Source organism: Boleophthalmus pectinirostris, unplaced genomic scaffold (genome assembly GCF_026225935.1).
Source record: "Boleophthalmus pectinirostris isolate CB_2022bp ecotype Guang Dong unplaced genomic scaffold, ASM2622593v1 HiC_scaffold_15, whole genome shotgun sequence".
Classification (NCBI taxonomy): domain Eukaryota; kingdom Metazoa; phylum Chordata; class Actinopteri; order Gobiiformes; family Gobiidae; genus Boleophthalmus; species Boleophthalmus pectinirostris.
This window is the reverse complement of record NW_026571070.1, coordinates 342,547-367,546: the sequence shown is the minus strand read 5'-3', so window position 1 is coordinate 367,546 and position 25,000 is coordinate 342,547. Positions and strand designations below refer to the sequence as shown.

The 25,000-nt window shown below is 41.1% G+C and overlaps 1 protein-coding gene across 1 annotated transcript in view; it reads left to right on the top strand.

Moving 5' to 3' along the window:
• The window catches only part of LOC110167662 (receptor-type tyrosine-protein phosphatase mu-like), a 125,180-nt gene that overhangs the window by 73,989 nt on the left and 26,191 nt on the right, over positions 1–25,000 (top strand). The window contains exons 14-18 of the mRNA XM_055151198.1: positions 14,781–14,899; positions 17,446–17,517; positions 18,001–18,027; positions 20,304–20,485; positions 23,017–23,104. Coding sequence (XP_055007173.1) covers positions 14,781–14,899; positions 17,446–17,517; positions 18,001–18,027; positions 20,304–20,485; positions 23,017–23,104 — 488 coding nt within the window. The remainder of the gene's footprint in view (positions 1–14,780; positions 14,900–17,445; positions 17,518–18,000; positions 18,028–20,303; positions 20,486–23,016; positions 23,105–25,000) is intronic.

Genomic DNA, 25,000 nt, shown 5'->3' with positions numbered 1-25,000 from the left:
TTGCCAAAACTAACATAGAAATAGCTCTGCTTGCTCGCTAATAATATATAGTAGCTGATGTGAGAAGCGCTTATTTGTTTGTGTGATATTTATTTTGTTTACTTTGTTTTCAGTATGAGTGTGTGATGTAATGGATTTTTGTGCCTCACTGTTATGCAGATGATAAAGTGGGCTGTGATTGTGTGCATATGAGCGATGCTCGTAGTGAGGGTGTCGTGGCCTTTTGTTACTCACTGTAGGTAAAACCCAATGGAGATCAGTGGTGCAGATTGTGGTGTAGACTGCTCACTCACTAGATGTCGTACAGCCGGGCTCACCAACCTCATACATTGGCTATACTGAGTAGCGGCCCCGGTAACAGACTGGAGGGCCAAAAGAAAACAAGCACAAACTCAGCAGATTATATAAGGCGAGAAATGAGGTGTGAGTGTGTACTTTTTGTTTATATGTGAATAGTATATGCTTTTTGATGTACTAATAGTTATTTAGATTGTGAGTATATGTAGTGTATGTGTAATGCCTGTTTTGATTAAATCCACCTCGCATGTTAATTGTGAATTTTATTAGTGTCATGTGTTATAGTTGAAGCCACACATTATCAGTAGATAAGTTCGCTAATAAGTCGAGTGTGGCGATGTTAAACTAGCCTTGATTATTATAGAGCTTCTGACCTGTGTGGTGTAGTCATTATAAGTGGTTCCTTGTCATGTTTGACTCGTTTTAGGGTCTATTTGTGTTTTAGTTTATAGCTGTCATCACATGCTATTGTTGTCGATGACAGTGTGTCGTTGGTGAATTGCTAATCTAGTGTGTTGTGACGGGGTGTGTACGATAATTATGTAAAACTTTTTTTCAAATTCGTAGTAGAGATATGATATGGGTCTCTATAACGTCTTTGTGCCTTTGATAAAGATTCACCAAACATTCTCTTTGTTCCGTGAGCTTTAGAGTGGCTCTGTGATATCTGAATTCGTCTGTGTGCTGTGAAGCGATGCATTATGCCGTTGTGTGTCGTAGCTATCTAGTTCGTTGATGGCTTTGTTGACTGTTTGCTGTACAACAAAAGAGATCCTGTCATGGTTTCGAGCTCTTCGCTGATGGCACCGGTGTCGGTCGTACAACTTCCAAACTTTGTTTTTATATATCTAAACACAGATGATGGAGAGGGGCTGAATTGGAGGCTTAGTCTGGTGCTTCAATACATCTGTGAATAGATATTGGTAGTGAGTGGTGTAATATATAATAGTGAAATAGTGTGTTTCATTGTAATGGCTAGAATGTGTGCTATTGTGGCCTAATTAGGTAGCTGAAATGCACTAGAGTAGCTCGCTCGATAAAAAAATGTCTGAGGTGCACGCATAGGTAGTATGCTAGTGTGAGTTGGATAGTGGTCGCTCGATGCCTTGCCTCTATGCAAGAAATATCCGTGTGTGTCGTGTAGACGTAGTCAGAAGTATCAAGAAGATATATAGTGTAGTTGTGCGGCACTGATGAATATATAAAGTGTGTAGTATATTTCAGCCAATGCCATGCCTCTCTTCTACAAAAAAAGTAAAATGGTACAGTAGCTGTAACTTTGGGTAAAAACTAGTAGCTTCAAGTTGGTCGATTGCATGCTAACTGTTGTGTGTGTGTATAGGGCATTTTTGAGTTTATGGTAGGTAGTGTAGTGAGTTGTATACGGACTTATTAATAGAAGAAGCATACTCAAATAATGTGGCGAATTTAAAACGAAACAACACAAACTCAACATTCTTAATAGTGGCTTTGTGTTTAATACACAATGTGGATGTTACGATGTGTGTTATCGATTATATATATGTACCTTTAAATTCAAATTATAATGTGTCTGGGTGCAGGCCCTACGTCTGTGGTTAATAATTATGATTGTTTGCAGTTACTAATTAGGTGTGTGTGTGATTTGAGTGAGTGCTAGTGTTATCGTTATATTAGTCCAGTGAGTGCATAAAGAGTGTCAGTCTGACGCTATATATTTATGCTGTGTCTGTGCTACATAGTTTGTGTGTGGTTCGGTCGAGATAAAATAGTGAGTGGTACTTATATTACTAGCCATTATCAGGCTTTGTAACCGACTTTGATATCAGAGGTGGTCTGGGTGTTTTTAATTATGTGTGTGTGTTATAGTGTATGTGTGATATGATATAGTGTGCATCAATTTTAATTTGTCTTTTTTTCTGATTAAGCTATAGAATCCAAGTTGGTGAATAGAAGGACTTTTGTGTGTTAATAGTGTGTCGTGTGTGTCTGTAGATCACTTATTATATGTGCCAGTTCAATCCCTCCTCAATGTTCGCCGTCGTTTGACAAGTCCCTCTATGCTCATGCTGCTGTCTCTTATTGTGTTCGTTCTCGTTCTGCTCCTCGTCTCTTCCTGGGTTACTCTTATAGTGTGATCGTCCTATCTCCTCTCCTCCTCTAACTCTGCTCCATCTTGTGTCCTCTCAGCTGCTCCTCCTCTTCCTCTTTTCTCCTTATCACCGTTCTTGCTCTGTGTGCTCTACTCCTCTCCTTGTTGTTGGTCCCTCCTCCTTCTGCTCTATTTACTGTGCTGCCTGCTTCGATAGCTGTCCTGGCTGTTCTCCCTCTTGTGTGCCTCTTCTCATCTGCTTTCGTGTTCGCTCGTCTTGTCGCTGTGTGTGTGCCGTGAGTTATGTTCGTCGTTGTTCTTTCCTCTGTCTCCCTCCTCTGTACTCTCACGCTCGTAGTGTGTGCTGTGCCTCTTATAGTGTGTCTTGTCGGGTTTATAGTCTCGTCTTGCTTGCTCATAGCTGTCTCCGTTGCGGCTTCGCTGTTGCTCGTGTGCTCTCTATATGTTTCGTCACTCTCCTCTCCTGCTGTCCTTGCGTTGCTTGCTGTGCCTTTCTCGCTCTCTCTGCTCATCCTTTACGCCTGCTCGCCTGCTCCTTACTTAGTGTGCGCTTGCTGCCCTCCTGCCGGTCTTGTCTTGCTCTGTTTGTATATGTGACTGTATAGTGTTTCCTCTGCTCTCTCTCTGCTGCGTTGCTGTTGCTCTCGTTGTGCCTCTGTCGTCCTCTCCTCTATGCTTGTGGTCGTTCCGCTCCCTCCTTCATAGGTCGCTGTTCTCGTCGGTTTATTCGTTGTTGGTGCTGGTCTGCTCTTATAGGCTCCTCCCTTGTGTGCTTCATTCGCTCCTATATCGTCGTGTGTCTGTTGGTGCTCTCCGTCTGGACCACCGACCTGCTTCCTCTCTTGTTGGTGTATAGTGTTTAGCTCGTGTGTGTATAGTGTCGTGGAGTGCTGTAGCTCCACGATGGTAGTCATAAATGCTCTGTCTACAGTGTGTGCCGACCTCCCCCGCTCTTTGTGCTCCGGGTTGTGATGTTGCCCGCTGGAAACTCCGCAACAATCAAACAAACACAGGTATAGTGTGTTGTATTAGTGTGTTGTGTTATATGCCGGATATAAATGCCGGCGTCGACTGTGCTGTCTGGTCTCAGAGTCACTCGTCGCTCGTCGGTATATGTGTGTGTTTATAGTGCTGGATGTGTGTATAGTTCTGTGTAGTTTATACGTGCTCCGTCATGATACGTAGTTGCTAATCTCTCGTGGTTGAACCTGCTTATAGTAAGTGATCGGACTGTGCTAATACAGATATAGCTAGGTGTCGTTGTATGATGCTGTTGCATCATGTATGTGTGTGTGACTATAGGGTTAACAATGAGCCTAAGAGCCAGAGGTTCACAGGGGAGAGGCGCTTGTGTGAATGAAAGACCGTCAGTGTGTGCTATAGTGTGAGTGCCTGTGCTGTGCCGGAGCGTGGCATTGCATTATAGTGTGTGTGAAATACAATTAGCTCAATCTGGCTCGTGGTGTGTCATTGTGATTGTGAGATTGTGCTGTGTGTATTCATCAATGTGTGCCGTGTGATGAATATAGTTGTGTGTGTATTGTGCATGTTCCGGGGGAGGTGTTATATTGTTGTGATGGTGGAATAAACTAGTGTGTGGGATACTAACTAGATGTGTGTCATATCAGTATGCTGGTGTAGAACACCGTCGTTGGTCAAGTCCGGTCATGTAATAAATGGGTTGATCAGTTCTGACCCTATTGTGTTATGTAGGTGTGTGCTGGTATAGTGGGGTGTTAGGAGCCATTAAGTGGACTCTGATCACCGGATCATTTTTAAGGATTTAGTGTGTGGAAAATATTAGCCCTGTGATGTGTGACTGTTATAGTATGTGTGCAAAATATAGTGTGTGTGTGTAGTGTGTGTGTGTTGTGTGTATATGTGTGTGTTGTGTGTGTGTATAGTGTGTGTGTATAGTGTGTGTGTGTGTGTAGTGTGTGTGTGTGTGTATAGTGTGTGTGTGTATAGTGTGTGTGTGTGTGTAGTGTGTGTGTGTATAGTGTGTGTTGTGTATAGTGTGTGTGTATAGTGTGTGTGTGTGTGTGTGTATAGTGTGATGTGTGTGTGTGTGATAAGTGTGTGTATAGTGTGTGTGTGTGTATAGTGTGTGTGTGTGTATAGTGTGTGTGTGTGTGTGTATGTGTGTGTGTGTTGTTTGTGTGAGTGTGTGTGTATAGTGTGTATGTGTGTGTGTGTGTGTATGTGTATAGTGTGTTGTGTGTGTGTGTATAGTGTGTGTGTGTGTGGTGTGTGTGTGTGTATAGTGTGTGTGTGTGTGTGTGTGTGTGTGTATAGTGTGTGTATAGTGTGTGTGTGTGTGTATAGTGTGTGTGTGTGTGTATAGTGTGTGTGTATAGTGTGTGTGTGTGTATAGTGTGTGTGTGTGTGTGTATAGTGTGTGTGTGTGATAGTGTGTGTGTGTGTGTGTGTGTATAGTGTGTGTGTGTGTGTGTGTGTGTGTGTGTGTATAGTGTGTGTGTGTGTGTGTGTGTATAGTGTGTGTTGTGTGTGTGTGTGTGTTGTGTAGTGTGTGTTGTGTGTATAGTGTGTGTTGTGTGTGTATGTGTGTGTTTGTGTGTGTGTGTTGTGTGTGTGTGTGTATATGTGTGTGTGTGTTGTGTGTGTATAGTGTGTGTGTTGTGTGTGTGTTGTGTGTGTATAGTGTGTGTGTTGTGTGTATAGTGTGTGTGTTGTGTGTATAGTGTGTGTGTTGTGTGTGTATAGTGTGTGTGTTGTGTGTATAGTGTGTGTGTTGTGTGTGTAGTATGTGTGTGTGTATAGATAGTGTAAATGAATATAGTGAATGTTGTGTGTTATTTTTATGTTGAAATGACCCATGATCTCTTTGCTCCGTTTCGCTTTGCAGATACAAGAACAAACAACAGTTCGACCACTTTTCCACTCTCAGGTCTTAAGGAGGTTACCTTCAATCTTTCTGGACGACGCGATACTGAAGGATAAGAAAATAGAATGAAAATATTCCACAGTGTGTTCTAGAATACTATTATTGAATGGTATCTACAAGAGATATCTCAATCGCCAATCGAATGAATAGATTTCATCGGACCACCTGCAGGTGATATCCAATAATCGAATCTGTGTGTATACCAATAACTTCGGTAATCGTGTAAAGAATATGATCTGTTACTAACTGTAGAAATTCAACTTCATAATAATTTTAACCTAATTTTTCCCGAGATCATGAGAGACCTTTTTATGTTGATAACATTATTCTATATTCTTCCTAACAGTCTAAATCAAGTTTGAAGTAGCGCGCAATTTGTAATTTTGTGTGCGATCTACCTATGAAACGTGATGAACAACACTTGCATATAGAACTAGAATTTAGAACAATGTGTAAAATCAGTTTAAAATCCACTTCACAACCATTTTATATGGTCACATTTTACAAAACTAAAGGACTCCAAAAGCGATTTTAGACTTACACGAAGTAGAGAGACCAACAATATATATAATAGATTCTCAAGACACATAAAAAACAGTGATAAATAAAGCACCAAAATAAACAAACAAGCCCTTAAAGACATAAATCGAAGAAACAGAGAAATATACTCTAGAAAACAGTAGCAAATATAAATAGCCCAAATAAAATCCAATAAAAGTAAAGGCGACAAATTAGATCACAACTCGGTGTGAGGAACAGAAGCAGTGAGTTAGAATAGACTAGTGTTTTTTAACGAGACCTTAAAAAGATGCATTTAGACTGAAGGATGAGAACTATCTAATGTGGAGAACGGGGGTAGAACAGCGAATAGAAGATACATTTCAAGTGTAGAGAAACAGACAGAGCTTGACCCAACAAGTCTAGAACATTAGAACAGTAGGTACACCCGCCTGACGTATCTGACATAGTCTCATTTTTTGTGAACCGAACAATTAGTTTGGTAGGCATGCAGGCCAAGTAGAACAGAATTTACCAAAAGAATAAAGAAACTATTAATATACAATAACACGATTCTATTTATGTGTTATTAGAATCGAGCCCTAATTTTTTAAAAAAAGGTGAATGATAAACTCCAATTATAATGTATATAAACTAATTTAGAAATCATTATTTATGATAAATAAGAATAGACATGACGAGTATTTATTAAATCCGAGAATGGTAGAACATTATGACCACAGTTAGAACAGTGTATGATATTGACTCATGGAACAGTTAGAACAGTAGAACATTAGAAATCATATAAAATTTATTTTGTTAGAACAGTGCAATATTGATTATATTAGAACATTGTAGAAACAGCCGACAACAGCATATAATTAGTTATCATATTCACCCAAAACTCACCTTTATGTAACAATAATATTCCCTACAACTTATACTACGAACAAATGCTCCTTATGTAACCAGTAAAGACATCAATGTTACGTGATCCCGAGAACCATATCATGTGCTAAGTACCACTACGTCTAGAACATAATGAGTACAGAATGTATTTATGAACAATTTTTAATTAATTTCTATTATTGACTAGAGGATCATAATTTAGATTAAATATCAGTAGGAACAGTAGAACATTAGAAGACAGATTATGTATGAACAGTTATTTGACAAACCCAACATTGTAGATCTATGAATTTTTAGAAATTTATTTAATGAATAGTAACTATGTCGCTTTTCGTAGAACATTATTTATTATTGATTTATTGTGAATTGTGTGAGAAAAAAACTATGTAATAGTCCAGAACAGTAGAACAGCAATATCCTATCAATTAGAATCTATGTATTTATGCAGTCGTAGGGATCGCAGTGTCACAAACCATGATTGATAGAATAAACATTATGAGGATAGTTGCTTATGCGAGTATAATTTACACTAGAATACAGTATTTTGTTAGAACATTTTAACGAAGACAGAACCCTACAGTTTTGCTTGCTGTAAGAAGGAAGATTATACGATCAGTATATCAGAAATCATTGTCACAAATCCACGTTATAGACTGATAATGATATAACATTAGATCAGTAGAACAGTAGAACATTAGAAACAGTTAGAACAGAAAGAACAGAATAGTGTGGTGTGTCATAATGAATTTGGTGCTCGTGATAGAGTGTGGTTGTTTAACAAAGACTTTTAGGATCACACCTGTGTATGACCTTTATTATCAAATCGCATTCAATAAATTTAATTTACGACTTATAGTGTTTGTGTATAGTGATTGTACAACGGAACACACGGTATCGAGTATATTACGTGTTGATCATTGGTTCTTATGGTATAATGGTCGTAGATGTCGTGTGTGCTGAATGATAATAGCTGCTCGCTGTGCTCTGAATGGGATTGTGATGGTTTGTGAGGCTATTGTGTATATGTGGTTCCAATGATTGAATTATCAGCCTGTGTGAATAAGTAGTGTAGGTTTGGTGTATTGTGTTATAGTGTGTGTTGCTAAGTTATTATTTCGACTCATAATTTCGAATTTATAAGTCCTGAACTATTCCCCACCAATTCCAACCCCACTTCCTCATTTATCAAAGAAAATGTGTAGATGTTGCTAGCTTAGTGTGTGATTGTGTTGTGTGCTACTCCACGTATATATCCAGTTCTACTTGGATCTTACTGCAGCCCTTATGGTGAATGTATTATAGATGTTGTGTGTTAGTAGTGGTGTTGGTTTGCTTCCTGTGTTACTCTACTTGGTGTGTGTGGGTGTATAGTCCAGAGACAGGTGTGTGTGTATTGTGTGTGTAGATCATTGAGGAGAGAGCTTATCGTGCTATAGCTACATGACAAAACATCCACTACAGATGTGTGTTTAACTTATTTATAGTGTGTGGAACTGGTGAATGGTGTCGTAGTTATCATACTTTACTATCTCGTTGCCAGTGGATGTTTTAGATAGTTATAATACTAAAGAAGTGGACATGATGATCGATGTATGCAGTCTTTCTATATGGATGGTGTTGTACTAGTTGACATGAATGAATGTCAATAAGATGTGCGTGGATTGATGATCTCTATAGTCTATCCCGATGTGGTTATATGTGCGTTACTTGTCTATGTGCATGATAAGGAAACTATACATATTAATTTACCTTGTGTGTTCGAACTCTTTAAATATTTGTAGCTTAAACCTTTTTCTTGTTTATTAAGTAGATGATGTGTGTGGAATTTTATGTTATCAGCTCATGATATAGTTCATAATCTAAGATGGAGTGTAGAATATAAGATATGTGCATGGAGACTCCTGTCTTATAGTAATCTAAGTAGTGTTGCGTGTGTGTGTTCTGACTTCAATTGGTTTGTGTGAACGTAAGGTTAAACATAAAGGTGGGAAGCAGGTCAGGTCACTAGATTAATATGTAGAGTGACTAGATGGTAGTACGATTGAAATGGGCATTGTAGTGGTGATAGTGTTAATACTCAAGTGTGTGTTTGTCTATAAGTGAGTATGACTACAAAGACATCCTATTGGTTCATGCATGGCATCTCTACTAGTTGTTTTTAATTATGGATGATAATCGTGTGTGTGAGTCATTATGTCAACACTGTGGTGTTGTATGCTCGCTGTGTGTGTAGGTGATTTGCATAATATAATATAGACATATCTCTCAACAATCTAGCCACTTATAGCTTAAACTCTAAAACAACAGATGAAATATTTGATTTGCCTAATGACTACAAAGCTGTTAGTTTCAGGTCTCTAACAAATAACTTTGGAGCAAATTGTCTGGTGACATTTATCTGCTAGGTAGCCATATAAGTTATGTGAGTCTCTTCAAAAAGGCAAGAACTATAGTGATAGTGTGATAGTAGTGTATTCAATATATATGATTCATGTTGGGTTCAATACAGCAGTAATATAGTGTGTGCTCGTATAATTAAATCTACAGATGAATTACTGCGTGTTTCGTCGCTGACGGTGCCATATGAGTGTTGCATGTAATACACTAAGGTGTTCGTGAAATAGAATAAGGTAGTGTTGATGTATGTGATGTTTATTTGTTGTGCATCACCCATACTCGTTGTTGTGAGGATTGAATATATATGCAATTGCTGTCTGGGGTAAGTTTGACATCTCTTTAGTCTAGTGCTTGTGTAAACAAAAGCATAAATCTAATACTATGATCCGAGCGTTTATTGCAGGTGCTAGTGATTGTTTTCATATATTTAGTGGGGTGGTGTTGTGAAGAGTTATATCTAAGTCTCGCTAGTGTGTGTGAGTGTGTGGTTAGGTCAGTCAAGCTCTGATGTGTAGTGTACGTCAAAAAGCATGTGGTTTGGAGTGCAGAGTCAGACTTTGGTTGTTAGATCCAGTGATTTGGTTATCAGGTATTAAATCGTAAGAAGATATTAGATGTTGATATATTGTTGACCTATTTTAATAGTAGTGTCGAAATATTAGATCATGCATGAGTTGGTATAGTATAGTAGGTTGTGTTTTGTTAGTGTCTAATATAGGTTCCATATAATTCAGTTCATAAGCGACAGATTTATTTCATAAGACAATTTTATGCACATTTCAAGATACGTGTATGATGATTGTGTGTTTGAGGTATGGAAAAGAAAATCATCATTTGCAATTTATTAAATTATGTACTTAAATCATGACTTTTTTCTCACAATGTAATATGTCAATAGTAGTAAGTGTTGTGGATGTGTGTGTGTATATGTCTATATTCTCGCTGCGTGAGTGTGATGTCTAGCTGTTTAAAATCTGCCTTGTTTTGTATTTAAATAATTGTGGTATGAATAGGTATAAGAGTCTGATCAATAATAGATGTAGAGTTGTCTCAAAAATTATAGGCTACTTATTTCAATTGAAATTCTGTGATGTTGTAGGCTCTCTAATTCACTTAGATGTGTTAGCATATAGTTGGTGGTGTGGTAGTGTAAAGTTCGTTGTGCGCTAGTGTGCTGGCATCGATCGTCATATACATGAGTAGTGTAAGATGAATATAAAGTGATACGTGTTGTGTGATGTATGCTATAGTGTGTAGTGTCGAGTGCAATGGCTCTATAGTGTTGTGTATAGTGTGTGTTTGTGTGTGTATAGTGTGTGTATAGTGTTGTGTGAGTACTAGAAGTATAGAGATGTGTGTGCTAGATGTGTATTAATGTGCTCGTGGTGCTCGCTGTACGGTGATAGATTGGTGATCATAACAAATAAGTGTGTCGTTGTATCATCTCTGTGCCTGTCATGAACACAGTGCACGTATCCGTATGAATGTCAAGGGCTCTCGTGTGTGTATAGTTGCGATTAAAAATGAAACAAAAATGCAAAGCAACTGTCAAATGTGAATCCTTAGTTTTAAATATAGGAAGAATAGTGAGATCTTTTTTTAATAGTGAAGGAAGTAAGTAAGAAAGGGTTATTCTCCTAATACCCTTAATAGAACTTTGGGAGGTCTAAGGTGGTCATAAATCTTTTAGAGCATTTAATGTGGTTCGTGATGGCATCTCGTTACAGACAAATATAGATAATTGGTGTGTTATATATTGCGTTTATATAGTTGTTAACACTGAGCAGTACTCACTTCAATTCTTTTCGCTCTGTTGTCCAAAGATGTTTAGTGGTAATATGAGTGTTGTTGGTGCTGTGTGTGCCCAGGACTTGTCCATCCCGACAGGAGAGCGGTATATATTGTGCATTGTCGACTGATATAGTGTGTGTGAGTGACGATGTGTTGTGTGCTGTATCGACTGCTGGTATGGAGTGCTGTCCCTTGTCCATAACACATAATAGTTTCCTCGAAGGGTTGTGAACTCAAAACGATTCTTCTCGCTCTTTCGCTCAAGACCGTGAGAAGTTATATTATGCTCTTCTGGTTGCCACAGATATATGTCGAGTATTCTCCTGCCCAGTCTTGTGTTGTATTAGTGTGTTGTGAATGTTAGTGATGTTGTGTTTATTGTGTGTGTGTGGTGCGATGTTTTGCCCTTCGCAATATAGTAGATGCAGTGCCTTGTTAGGATCTAGTGTGGTCGTTTGGATGTATGTGTGTGTGTATATATGATGCTGTGATAGTTTTAGTAGGACTGCTCACCAGCGGTAGTGATTGTCTGAGTGTACTAGTGTTTAGAGAATATATAGTGTAATGTTCAATGAGGTGTGTGTAGTTGTGTGATTGTGTGCTCGATGAAATAGCAGTAAAATATAGAAACTACTATTTATTGGCCAGTCCAGTTATTAATTAACTTATATACAGAAAATGAAAGGTGTGCAGAGCTGAGTGGAGCTCATTCTCTGCTGTTGTGCTTCATAAGTGATGTGTGTCCAAGCCATCATTGAGTCATTTCTTGAAAGAAAGAACTAAATAGAATTAGTGTGTATAGATATGATTTATCTACGCTGGAACTAACACTGTATGTGGTGTAGCAAAGATCCAAAGTTAGAGACATTTAAAACGAGTGTTGTTATATTTGGTAGTTAAAACTTTATAAGAATTATATATGTATGTGGTGATACACCTTTGTAGGTAGTGTGTGTGAGACTAATTAGTGGTTTGAAGTGTGTGTGTACTAGTGTTTACTGTGCGTGAATCCTGATGATGCATGTGTGTGTGGGTGTGTCACAGGGATGATTGTGTTCCCAAAGCTGAACACAATCCGGACCAAAGTTGTGGGTCGATTATTCAGTCTCGTGGTGCGTCGTGTCACTTACTGTGTATAGTTGATAGTAGAATTGTGTGTGTGTATAGTGTGTGAGTGTGTCCTGACTATAGTTGAGTCGATGTGGGTATTTGGATGATTACTTGGGTTTTAATAGTATAGTGTCGTGTTCATTAATATTTAATGTGTGGAATATATTAAGTGTGATGTGAGTCGTGTATTCCCTTTATTTTGAGATTAGGCTTGGCATGATCACGGTGTGTGTATAGTGTGTATATAAAAGAAGCCTATGAATAAATAAGGTGTGAAATTAATAAATGAATAGTGGTTAGACTGGTAAGATATAATAAGTGTGCTGAGCTGATAGTATAGTGTGTGTGTGTGATAGTGTGTGTGATGTATAGTGTGTGGTTATAGTGTGGTGTGTCTGCTCGATTAGGAAAATAGAATAGATAATAAAAATGTGGTTCTATAGTGTGTTGTTATTCACTAGTGTGCTCGCTCCGCGATAATTATATGTTTGTGTGGTCTCAAAGATACTGTGTGATTTGTCGTGTGTGTGTGATGATTTATTAACATTATTTTTGTGTCGCATCTCTCTCTCTCAACAGAAAAAAACCACTTGGTACTGATAATTTATGCAACTTTTTTAAATGAAAATAAATACAGGTAAATTGTACCTTAGCAGTTTGTGCTCGACAATGTATAAACATAAATTATTTAATTAAAATTGTGTATAGTGGTGTGCTTATAGTGTGTGTACTGGAACATTAAGTAAGATGTAGTTGTATAGTGTGTGTTAATAGATTGTGATGATAGAAGTATATAAGTAGTTGTTGTATGCTATATAAGTGATGATAGACTATAATATGGCCAGACTTATTATGTGTATAAGTGTAATTAGATAGTTTTGATGAATAATTAATAGTGATTGATTATGCTTATTATATAGATTATGAATTGAAATGAGTACATATATAGTTGTGTGTGTATTAAGATGTGTTGTTTGAAGCTTTAACGTTACAACTCGTATTATATGAGTTTAGGAAATTGTTTTGAACACATCGACAAATCGCAATTCAAGAATTCGATTAATCACAGCTTAATCAATCATTACTGTAGTTCATTTGAAAGAAAATGTTGATGAGTGTTTTAGTAGTTGAGTCATGATTTATATAGTCGATGATGTGTGCACATACTAAAAAGTCGGTGCTATCGCTAATTTATTTGTGTGGTAGGTGGCTGCAAAAATAATAGAGCTATGATGAATTCCTAAGAATCAATATTATTGTGTGATTGTGTTGGTTGAATAGTATGATAGTGTGGTGTCTATATGAACTGATTGTCTCAATGAGTGATGTGAGTCCAAAACGACACACTGATTTTATATATTGAGCATAGATGATGAATGAGCCTAATAATCACTAGCTGTAAATAGTACTAATTAGTTTATAGTGTTTTGTAGAATTTAATATGTGTGCTCGAAATGATAAGATGAGGCATGAGAAGTGGCATAGCTCGCTACCAATCAATAACATAGGTGTGTGATTAGTCACCTTTACATGCTGTACGTGTGATTGTGTATAAGTTGTAGTTAGTTTGATTAGTTACGATGTGTGTGTAAGACAGACTAGTGCACCCAGTGGTTTTCCAAGTAAACTGAGTATAAAAAGAAAAAATATTATAATAAGTAGTTATTGTGTCCGATAAATACTTGCATCACACTGACAGCTACACGCGGCTAGCCTCCGGAGCCTAACGCCCTAAAAAATGAGAACGTGTTATGTCATTTCACCGATTGGGAAAGACAAATTTTGAGGAGAGGAAGCTGATATTTTTGTTGAAATGACCATGATCCTTTGCTCCGTTTCACTGCAGATACAAGAACAAACAACAGTTCGACACTTTTCACTCTCAGGTCTTTAGGTTCAATCTCGACGACGCGTCTGAAGAAGAAAAAGAAAAATATTCACAGTTTTGTTCACAAAATATCACAAGAAATATCGAATCGTGAAAATATCGAATCGTGAAAATATCGAATCGTGTAAATATCGAATCGTGAAAATATCGAACAGAGAGATTTGGATTTTGTTACATTTCTAATCTTCAGTCCTGGTTTAGTCCTAGAACATGACAACACTGCAGTAGAACAGTAGAACATTAAAACAGTAGAACAGTAGAACATTGGAACAGTAGAACAGTAGAACATTAAAACAGTAGAACATTAGAACAGTAGAACATTAGATCAGTAGAACAGTAGAACATTAGAACAGTAGAACAGTAGAACATTAGAACAGTTAGAACAGTAGAACATTAGAACAGTAGAACAGTAGAACATTAGAACAGTAGAACAGTAGAACATTAGAACAGTAGAACAGAAGAACATTAGATCAGTAGAACAGTAGAACATTAGAACAGTAGAACAGTAGAACATTAGAACAGTAGAACAGTAGAACAGAAGAACATTAGAACAGTTAGAACAGTAGAACAGTAGAACAGTAGAACAGTAGAACAGTAGAACATTAGAACAGTAGAACAGTAGAACATTAGAACAGTAGAACAGAAGAACATTAGATCAGTAGAACAGTAGAACATTAGAACAGTAGAACAGTAGAACATTAGAACAGTAGAACAGTAGAACATTAGAACAGTAGAACAGTAGAACATTAGAACAGTAGAACATTAGAACATTAGAACAGTAGAACAGTAGAACATTAGAACAGTAGAACAGGTCGTACTGGTGCAGAACAGTTTGACGTGGAACATTGTGGAACATCGTTTTTTTAAATAAATGTTTTATTTGTGTTTTTCAGGAAATTGTCTCAGAAAAGAAAAGAAACTTTGAGTTCGAGACAAGAAATGACTCTGATGGTGACGAGCTCCCACACACTGCCCACCGCGAGTACTGACGGACACACGCTCAACGGGAGAGGTACTACTACTGCAAATACTACTACAAATACTACAAATACTCCCACACACTGCCCACCGCGAGTACTGACGGACACACGCTCAACGGGAGAGGTACTACTACTGCAAATACTACTACAAATACTACAAATACTCCCACACACTGCCCACCGCGAGTACTGACGGACACACGCTCAACGGGAGAGGTACTACTACTGCAAATACTACTACAAATACTACAAATACTCCCACACACTGCCCACCGCGAGTACTGACGGACACACGCTCAACGGGAGAGGTACTACTACTGCAAATACTACTACAAATACTACAAATACTCCCACACACTGCCCACCGCGAGTACTGACGGACACACGCTCAACGGGAGAGGTACTACTACTGCAAATACTACTACAAATACTACAAATACTCCCACACACTGCCCACCGCGAGTACTGACGGACACACGCTCAACGGGAGAGGTACTACTACTGCAAATACTACTACAAATACTACAAATACTCCCACACACTGCCCACCGCGAGTACTGACGGACACACGCTCAACGGGAGAGGTACTACTACTGCAAATACTACTACAAATACTACATATACTCCCACACACTGCCCACCGCGAGTACTGACGGACACACGCTCAACGGGAGAGGTACTACTACTGCAAATACTACTACAAATACTACAAATACTCCCACACACTGCCCACCGCGAGTACTGACGGACACACGCTCAACGGGAGAGGTACTACTACTGCAAATACTACTACAAATACTACAAATACTCCCACACACTGCCCACCGCGAGTACTGACGGACACACGCTCAACGGGAGAGGTACTACTACTGCAAATACTACTACAAATACTACATATACTCCCACACACTGCCCACCGCGAGTACTGACGGACACACGCTCAACGGGAGAGGTACTACTACTGCAAATACTACTACAAATACTACAAATACTCCCACACACTGCCCACCGCGAGTACTGACGGACACACGCTCAACGGGAGAGGTACTACTACTACTACTGCAAATATTATTACTACTACTGCAAATATTACTACTACTACTATTTAGTCAAACTTTATTGGGAAAAGATTTGGACACAGCACAATAAAATATAAAAATAAAGAAAAATATATAAATGTAATAATAATACAAATAATAATTAAAATATAATAATAATTATTATTATTATTATTATTATTATTATTATTATATTTATTATATTTTTATTATTATTAAAATATAATATAATAATAAAAATAAGTAGTAGTAATAAAAAAGAGAAAGAGACAGGTGTGAAATCAAACATAATTATATAAATGTAAATGTACAAGTCAAAATAAAATAAGTAAAAATATATTTATATAAAATCTCAGCTTCATACAAGAGCTCACTGCCTCATACTAGTACTACTACTACTGCAAATACTACTACTACTGCAAATAGTACTGCAAGTACTACTGCAAATACTCCTCGTTGTGTTAGCAGCAGAGCGAGGGGTTTGTGGAGTTGTGGACGTTCGGGGTTTTTCACGTTGGTGAGTTTTTCTGAGGCTGCGTCAGATTTTGAGGATTATTGAGATTGAAGTTTGAAGGTGAAGTGAGCAACAGAAAAACGCCACGAGACAAACGAGAGAAGAAATGCAGGAAAAGATGGAAAGATGAAGGAGAGAGAGAGAGAGAGAGAGAGAGAGGAGGAGGAGGAGGAGGAGGAGGAGGAGGAGGAGGAGGAGGGGGTGACCTTGCCTCAGGCTCCTGCTCCAGTTTACAGCTCTCCATAAAAATAAAAAAAACTGAAAAGTAGAAAAGAACGGAAGAATATTCAGAACAAGGAAACAAGGGGCAAGGAAGGAGGAAATGAGGGAGGAGGAGACCAAAAAAGCAGACAAGGAAGGAGGGGGTAGGAGGCAAAGAGAGGTGACAAGGGAGGAGGGAGAAGGAGACGAGGAGAGGAGACAAGGGAGGAGGGAGTAGGAGACGAGGAGAGGAGACAAGGGAGGAGGGAGTAGGAGACGAGGAGAGGAGACCACCCACTTAATTAAAGCTCCTGGATCACGAAAAACTGACTCTGAACTTTAAGTCACGTTTGAATGTTCTGATGTTCTAATGTTCTGATGTTCTAATGTTCTGATGTTCTGATGTAGGGAAACTTCACAAACCTGTCTACATCTCCAGAGTTCCACCTTGTGATGTCATCAAGTGGTGGTTTCTTTTTCTCTTTAGTTGAGTCGAGATTCGTCGACTCCACGATTGAAATGTTCCAGGTGATTCTAGTGAAGGTGAAATGTGGAGTTTAAAAACACAGTGGAGCACTTCCTGTATCACCACACGATGACGTCACGAGGTGGAACAGAGTGTTTTGTCGTGTTAAATGTGCAGGTTTGTGTAAAACAAAACACGAGTCCAGGAAACGACATCAGAGCAAAGGATTGTGGGACATGGAGTCTGTGTGAAATACAGTTTTTATTATATATATTTTTTTATATTATTGTTTCTTATTTATTTATTTGTTTGTTTATTTGTTTGTTTGTTTTTTTTCAGGTCTTTCGTCGCCTTCGTCTTTCACACTCAAGTCCAACACCATGAGCTCCATCCCCAACTCCTACTACACAGGTGAGACACAAACACAGGTGAGACACAAACACAGGTGAGACACAAACACAGGTGAGACACAAACACAGGTGAGACACAAACACAGGTGAGACACAAACACAGGTGAGACACAAACACAGGTGAGACACAAACACAGGTGAGACACAAACACAGGTGAGACACAAACACAGGTGAGACACAAACACAGGTGAGACACAGGACAGGTTAGGACACAGGTGAGGAGGTAGGACACAGGTGAGGAGGTAGGACACAGGTGAGGAGAGTTTATTTTACTCAAATATTTATTGTTGTTTCAGTTTAAACTTGATAAACTCATATTTGTGTTTTAAATCTTTAGAATATTTATTGACGTTTATATTCACACATTAAAACATTTAAACTGACTAAAGTGACGTTTGTAACTGTTCTTCCTCTCCTCTTCTCTCTTCTCTCTTCGTTGTTCTTCGTCGTTCTTTGTTGTTCTTCGTTCTTCGCTCGGCACAGACCCTTTCGTCCCGACGGCCATTTTAGGTGAGCCTCTTCTCCTTCTGTTTCCTCTCAGACAGGAAGTAGATAGGCGTAAACAGGAAGTGGACAGGAAGTAGGGACAGAGATGGAGAGATCCGCTTCATTCATCGTCTGCTGCTTTTCGCTCCGGCTTTTCTCCTCTTACTTTGATTCATTTGTTTTTTCTCTTATTTGAGCTTTATTAATGTATTTGATTATTTCACATTTATACATTTGATTTAAACCTTTCCCAGTTTTTTGTTTTTTTTTGCCTTGTGTTTCTTTTTTCTTTTGAACTCTTTCTTTGTGTGGTGGGCCTCACTCATCCACATCACATCAGCGTCGTGTCTCGTCTGTGAAACGCCGAAAACTGGGGAAAAAGAAATGAAATGATCAGGCCCCTCCACAGAGCCTCACCTCGCACTGAGACACAAAACTCCTCCTCCTCTTCCTCCTCTTCCTCCTCTTCCTCTTCTTCATATTCTGTACATGACCCTGAATGTTTTTAAATCCACTCTGCTCAGATTCTTTTATTATTATTTACTTTAAACTAGAGTCTTTTCGGTCCCACTCCTCCCGTCCCAAACTCTCCATCTTCCCAAACCTGCTCGAGATTTTATCAACGAAACTCCTGCCTGATCCGTAACACAAACTCTGCCTGATCCGTAGCACTAGTTTAAACTCTGCCTGATCCGTAGCACCAGCACTGTCCTCCATTTTAAACTCTGTCTAAACAAACCTTTTTAATTTATGTGACATAAATTTAGACTCCTCCATCTTTAAACTGTGGCGTGTTTGGGTCCTGCCTGATCCGTAGCAGCACCTCTCTCTCTGAAACCTGCCTGATCCGTCTCTCCTCAGGGCTCAGCTCAGTTAGACAACTTAGGGTAGCAACATTAGCCTCGCCACATTAGCCTAGCCACATTAGCCTAGCCGCGTTAGCCTAGCCACATTAGCCTAGCCGCGTTAGCCTAGCCGCGTTAGCCTAGCCACATTAGCCTAGCCGCGTTAGCCTAGCCACATTAGCCTAGCCGCGTTAGCCTAGCCGCGTTAGCCTAGCGACCTTAGCGCAGGTTTTGATGATGCTTCAGAGTTGTTGCTTATTTCCTGTCTCCTTTTTTCTTCTTCTTTTTGTTGTTTCTCGGTAAAGTGCCCATAAATGGTAAGTGGGGGCGGGGTCTGTGTCACACCTGCGCATGCCTCGCTCTGATTGGTCCACACTCGTCCTCCATCTTGTTTGTTTGTTTTTGTTGTTTTTATTTTGGCGCCATCCCATGAGTTTGGCGGGAAAGTGTCAGCCAATCAGAACACAGGATCAGAGTCAGGTCAAAGACGAGGTTTGGTTCAAGACTCCTTTTCACATGGGCCCCAAAGTCCTGGTTTAGACCTGGTTTAGTCCTGCTCTAGTACTGCTCTGGACCTGGCTTAGACTTCTGGTTTAAGTCCTGGTCTAAGTCTTGTTTGTCCTGATTTAGTCCTGGTCTAGTCCTGGTTTAGTCCTGGTCTAGTCCTGGTTCAGTCCTGGTTTAGACCTGGTTTAGATCTGGTTTAGTCCTGGTTTAGACCTGGTTTAGACCTGGTTTAGTCCTGGTTTAGACCTGGTTTAGTCCTAGTTTAGTCCTGGTTTAGTCCTGGTTTAGTCCTGGTTCTTGTCTGTGTGAAAAGGAGGTGTCGTCCATCTCGGTTCCTGTGTCATGTGACGTTCATTCGTGTTTGTGTTTGTGTAAAATCATATTTTTATTTCAATTTGTTTTTAAAATGTTTAAATGTGTTTCATTATAAAAAAAAAACTAAGCTTTAAAAATGTACACACATTTACACACACATTTACACACACATTTACACACACACACATTTACACACTTACACACACACATTTACACACACACACATTTACACACTTACACACACACATTTACACACATTCACACAGATAAACATTAAACCTTCAGCGACGTTTCAGTCGATGTGTGAACGTCTTTTGTCTCGTGGGCGAGTCTGAGCTGAGGCGGGTCACATGATCTTCACTCCAAACCCCGAGTCAAAGGTCAAAGGTCAAAGGCTCGTTTAGAAGCTTTCAGGTTTAATTTTCACGAATTTTAAACGACATTTATCCCAGCGACACACGGGGGGCGCCGTCTCAGCTCCACACCCACGGGACCAGAAGCAGACCCACTTTAGACCTGGTTCAGACCTGGTTCAGACCTGGTTCAGACCTGGTTCAGACCTGGTTTAGACCTGGTTTAGACCTGGTTTAGACCTGGTTTAGACTTGGTTCAGACCCGGTTCTTCTCTTGCAGACGACTCCCACACTCAGAGCGAGACCTCGTCCTTGGTCCAGGCTCATTACAAACAGCGGGACCAGGACCAGACCCTGTACCAGACCGGGACCGTGCACCCGGCGATCCGCGTGGCCGACCTGCTCCAGCACATCACACAGATGAAGTGTGCCGAGGGCTACGGCTTCAAGGAGGAGTACGAGGTGGGTCTGAGGATCCTAACCGGACTACAGGGGGCTGGGATCTGGTTTAGACCTGGTTTAGACCTGGTTTAGACCTGGTTTAGTTCCAAATTTGCCAAGTTTCTTTAGTGAGTCTGGTAGATTAGAAGAAGGTTCCAGGTGGATTGTAACCAGTTTTGAAGAGTCTGAGTGGGTTCCAGGTGGATTGTAACTGGATTCAAGGAGTCTGAGTGGGTTCCAGGTGGATTGTAACCGGTTTTGAGGTCTGATCCATAATGCATGTGTCCTGGAGCGGTGCAGAGAGACGCCTCAGGGCTTTTCCATTAAAACTCTCTGCACACCTCTGCACAGAACAGACCCCAGAAAGACCCGCTTTAGACCGGGTTTAGTCCTGCCAAAGACCTGGTTTAGTCCTGACAAAGACCAGGTTTAGTCCTGGCAAAGACCAGGTTTAGTCCTGGCAAAGACCTGGTTTAGTCCTACCAAAGACCTGGTTTAGTCCTGACAAAGACCTGGTTTAGTCCTGGCAAAGACCGGGTTTAGTCCTGGCAAAGACCGGGTTTAGTCCTGGCAAAGACCGGGTTTAGTCCTGGCAAAGACCAAAGTCCTGACAAAGACCTGGTTTAGTCCTGGTTTAGTCCTGGCAAAGATTGGGTTTAGTCCTGGCAAAGACCGGGTTTAGTCCTGGCAAAGGCCAAAGTCCTGGTTTAGTTATGGTTTAGTCCTGGTTTAGTCTTGGTTTAGTTCTGTTTTAGTCCTGGTTTAGTTCTGGTTTAGTTCTGGTTTAGTCCTGGTTTAGTCCTGGTTTCTTCAGCAGCTTTTATTTTGTGGCTTATTTTTTAAATTGTTTTCAAAATAAATTGGAAGAAACAGAACAATGTCCTCACATGTGTCCTCACAAGTGTCCTAACGTGTCCTCGTATGTGTCCTCACAAGTGTCCAAACATGTCCTCACACGTGTCCTAACGAGTGTCCTCACATGTGTCCTAACAAGTGTCATCACATTTGTCCTAACGAGTGTCCTCACATGTGTCCTAACAAGTGTCGTCACATGTGTCCTAACGAGTGTCGTCACATGTGTCCTAACGAGTGTCCTCACATGTGTCCTAACGAGTGTCCTCACATGTGTCCTAACGAGTGTCCTCACATGTGTCCTAACCTGTCTTCTGTCCTTTCTTTTTTCTTTTTTGCTTCACTAATGTCCTCAGCTCAACGAGGTAAGACTCTCCTCCTTTTCTCCTTTTCTCCTTTTCTCCTTTTCTTTCTTTTTTCTTTTCTTCTCATGTAAATGGACGGGGGGAGATGATTGACAGCTCAGAAGAAAACATCAAACATCAGAAAAAAAAACTAAAAACCCTCCAAGGTCACGAAAAAACAGGACTAAACCAGGACTAGACCAGGACTAGACCAGGACTAAACCAGGACATGCTCACTCCATTTAGAGAGCTGTAGTCCTGGTTGAGTTCTGGTCTGGTCCTGCTGTAGTCCTGGTTGAGTTCTGGTTTGGTCCTGCTGTAGTCCTGGTTGAGTTCTCGGTTTGAGTGACAGGTCTTTGAAAAGTGGATCTTTAGATTCATAAATTTATTCTGAGAATCGCGACGTTTTTACATTTCTGACACGTTCTGATTCTAATTTAAACTCAAACAAACTCCCCCCGGTTCAGCCCGGATCTCACCCGGATCAGACCTGCTATAGTCCTGTTTTAGACCTGAAATAGTCCTGTTTTAGTCCTGGTTTAGTCCTGGTTTGTATCAGTGTATTTTGGTGTCAGTGAGTCTGGAGTAAGTTTGAGTCTAATTGGACTAAATCAGGTCCTCGGCTCCTGCAGTATTCACCACACAGACCTGCTCTAGTCCTGGACTAGTCCTGGACTAGTCCTGGTCTAGTCCTGGACTAGTCCTGGTCTAGTCCTGGTCTAGTCCTGGACTAGTCCTGGACTAGTCCTGGTCTAGTCCTGGACTAGTCCTGGTCTAGTCCTGGTTTAGTCCTGGTCTAGTCCTGGTCTAGTCCTGGTCTAGTCCTGGTCCTGGTCTGAGCCTTGGTCTGAGTCTGAGTCTTGGTCTCGGTCCCGGTCCTGGTCCCGGTCCTGGTCCCGGTCCTGGTCTAAGTCTCGGCCCTGGTCCTGGTCCTGGTCTAAGTCCTGGTCTAAGTCTCGGTCCTGGTGTTGGTCCTGGTCCTAGTCTTGGTCCTGGTCTAAGTCTGGGTCTCGGTCTGAGTCTCGGTCCTGGTCTTGGTCCTGGTCCTGGTCCTGGTCTAAGTCTCGGTCTGAGTCTCGGTCCTGGTCTTGGTCCTGGTCCTGGTCTAAGTCTTGGTCTGAGTCTCGGTCCTGGTCTTGGTCCTGGTCTAAGTCTTGGTCTGAGTCTCGGTCCTGGTCTTGGTCCTGGTCCTGGTCTAAGTCTTCTGTCTCGGTCTGAAGTCTTGGTCTGAGTCTCGGTCCTGGTCTTGGTCCTGGTCCTGGTCTAAGTCTTGGTCTGAGTCTCGGTCCTGGTCTTGGTCCTGGTCTTGGTCCTGGTCTTGGTCCTGGTCTAAGTCTGGGTCTCGGTCTGTTTCAGAGTTTTTTCGAGGGTCAATCGGCTCCGTGGGATTCGGCCAAAAAAGACGAGAATCGAATGAAGAATCGATACGGCAACATCATCGCCTGTGAGTCCTACCTCCTAACTCCTAACTCCTAACTCCTACCTCCTAACTCCTAACTCCTACCTCCTACCTCCTAACTCCTACCTCCTAACTCCTACCTCCTAACTCCTACCTCCTACCTCCTAACTCCTAACTCCTAACTCCTAACTCCTACCTCCTAACTCCTACCTCCTAACTCCTACCTCCTAACTCCTAACTCCTACCTCCTAACTCCTACCTCCTACCTCCTAACTCCTACTCCTACTCCTAACTCCTAACTCCTACCTCCTAACTCCTACCTCCTACCTCCTACCTCCTAACTCCTACTCCTACTCCTCCCTAACTCCTACCTCCTAACTCCTAACTCCTAACTCCTACCTCCTAACTCCTAACTCCTAACTCCTACCTCCTAACTCCTACCTCCTAACTCCTAACTCCTAACTCCTACCTCCTAACTCCTACCTCCTACCTCTACTCCTAACTCCTACTCCTAACTCCTAACTCCTAACCTCCTAACTCCTACCTACCTCCTACCTCCTACTCCTACCTCCTACTCCTCTCCCTACCTCCTAACCTCCTAACTAATCCTACCTCCCACCTCCTACTCCTAACTCCTAACTCCTAACTCTACTACTCCTACCTCCTAACTCCTACCTCCTAACCTCCTACCTCCTAACTCCTACTCCTACCTCCTACCCTACCTCCTACCTCCTACCTCCTAACTCCTACCTCCTACCTCCTAACTCCTACCTCCTAACTCCTACCTCCTACTCCTAACTCCTAACTCCTAACTCCTAACTCCTACCTCCTAACTCCCTCCTAACTCCTACCTCCTAACTCCTACCTCCTACTCCTACCTCCTAACTCCTACCTCCTAACTCCTACCTCCTAACTCCTAACTCCTACCTCCTACCCTCCTAACTCCTACCTCCTACCCCCTACCTCCTAACTCCTACCTCCTACCTCCTAACTCCTACTCCTACTCCTACCTCCTAACTCCTACCTCCTAACTCCTACCTCCTAACTCCTACCTCCTAACTCCTACCTCCTAACTTCTACCTCCTAACTCCTACCTCCTAACTCCTACCTCCTAACCCTACCTCCTAACTCCTACCTCCTAACTCCTAACTCCTACCTCCTACCTCCTACCTAACTCCTACCTCCTACCTCCTAACTCCTACCTCCTACCTCCTAACTCCTAACCTAACTCCTACCTCCTACCTCCTAACTCCTACCTCCTACCTCCTACCCTAACTCCTACCTCCTAACTCCTACCTCCTACCTCCTAACTCCTAACTCCTACCTCCTACCTCCTAACTCCTAACTCCTACCTCCTACCCCTACCTCCTAACTCCTAACTCCTACCTCCTACCTCCTACCTCCTACCTCCTACTCCTACCTCCTAACTCCTAACTCCTAACTCCTAACTCCTACCTCCTAACTCCTAACTCCTAACCTCCTAACCTCCTAACTCCTACCTCCTACTCCTACCTCCTAACTCCTACCTCCTACTCCTAACTCCTAACTCCACCTCCTAACTCCTACCTCCTAACTCCTACCTACCTCCTAACTCTCTAACTCCTACCTCCTAACTCCTAACTCCTACCTCCTACCTCCTAACCCCTACCTCCTACTCCTACTCCTAACTCCTAACTCCTACTCCTAACTCCTACCTCCTACCTCCTAACTCCTACCTCCTAACTCCTACCTCCTAACTCCTACCTCCTAACCTCCTAACTCCTACCTCCTAACTCCTACCTCCTAACTCCTACTCCTACCTCCTACTCCTACTCCTACCCTACCCTACTCCTACCTCCTAACTCCTACCTCCTACTCCTAACTCCTACCTAACTCCTAACTCCTACCTCCTACCTCCTAACTCCTACCTCCTACCTCCTACCTCCTAACTCCTACCTCCTA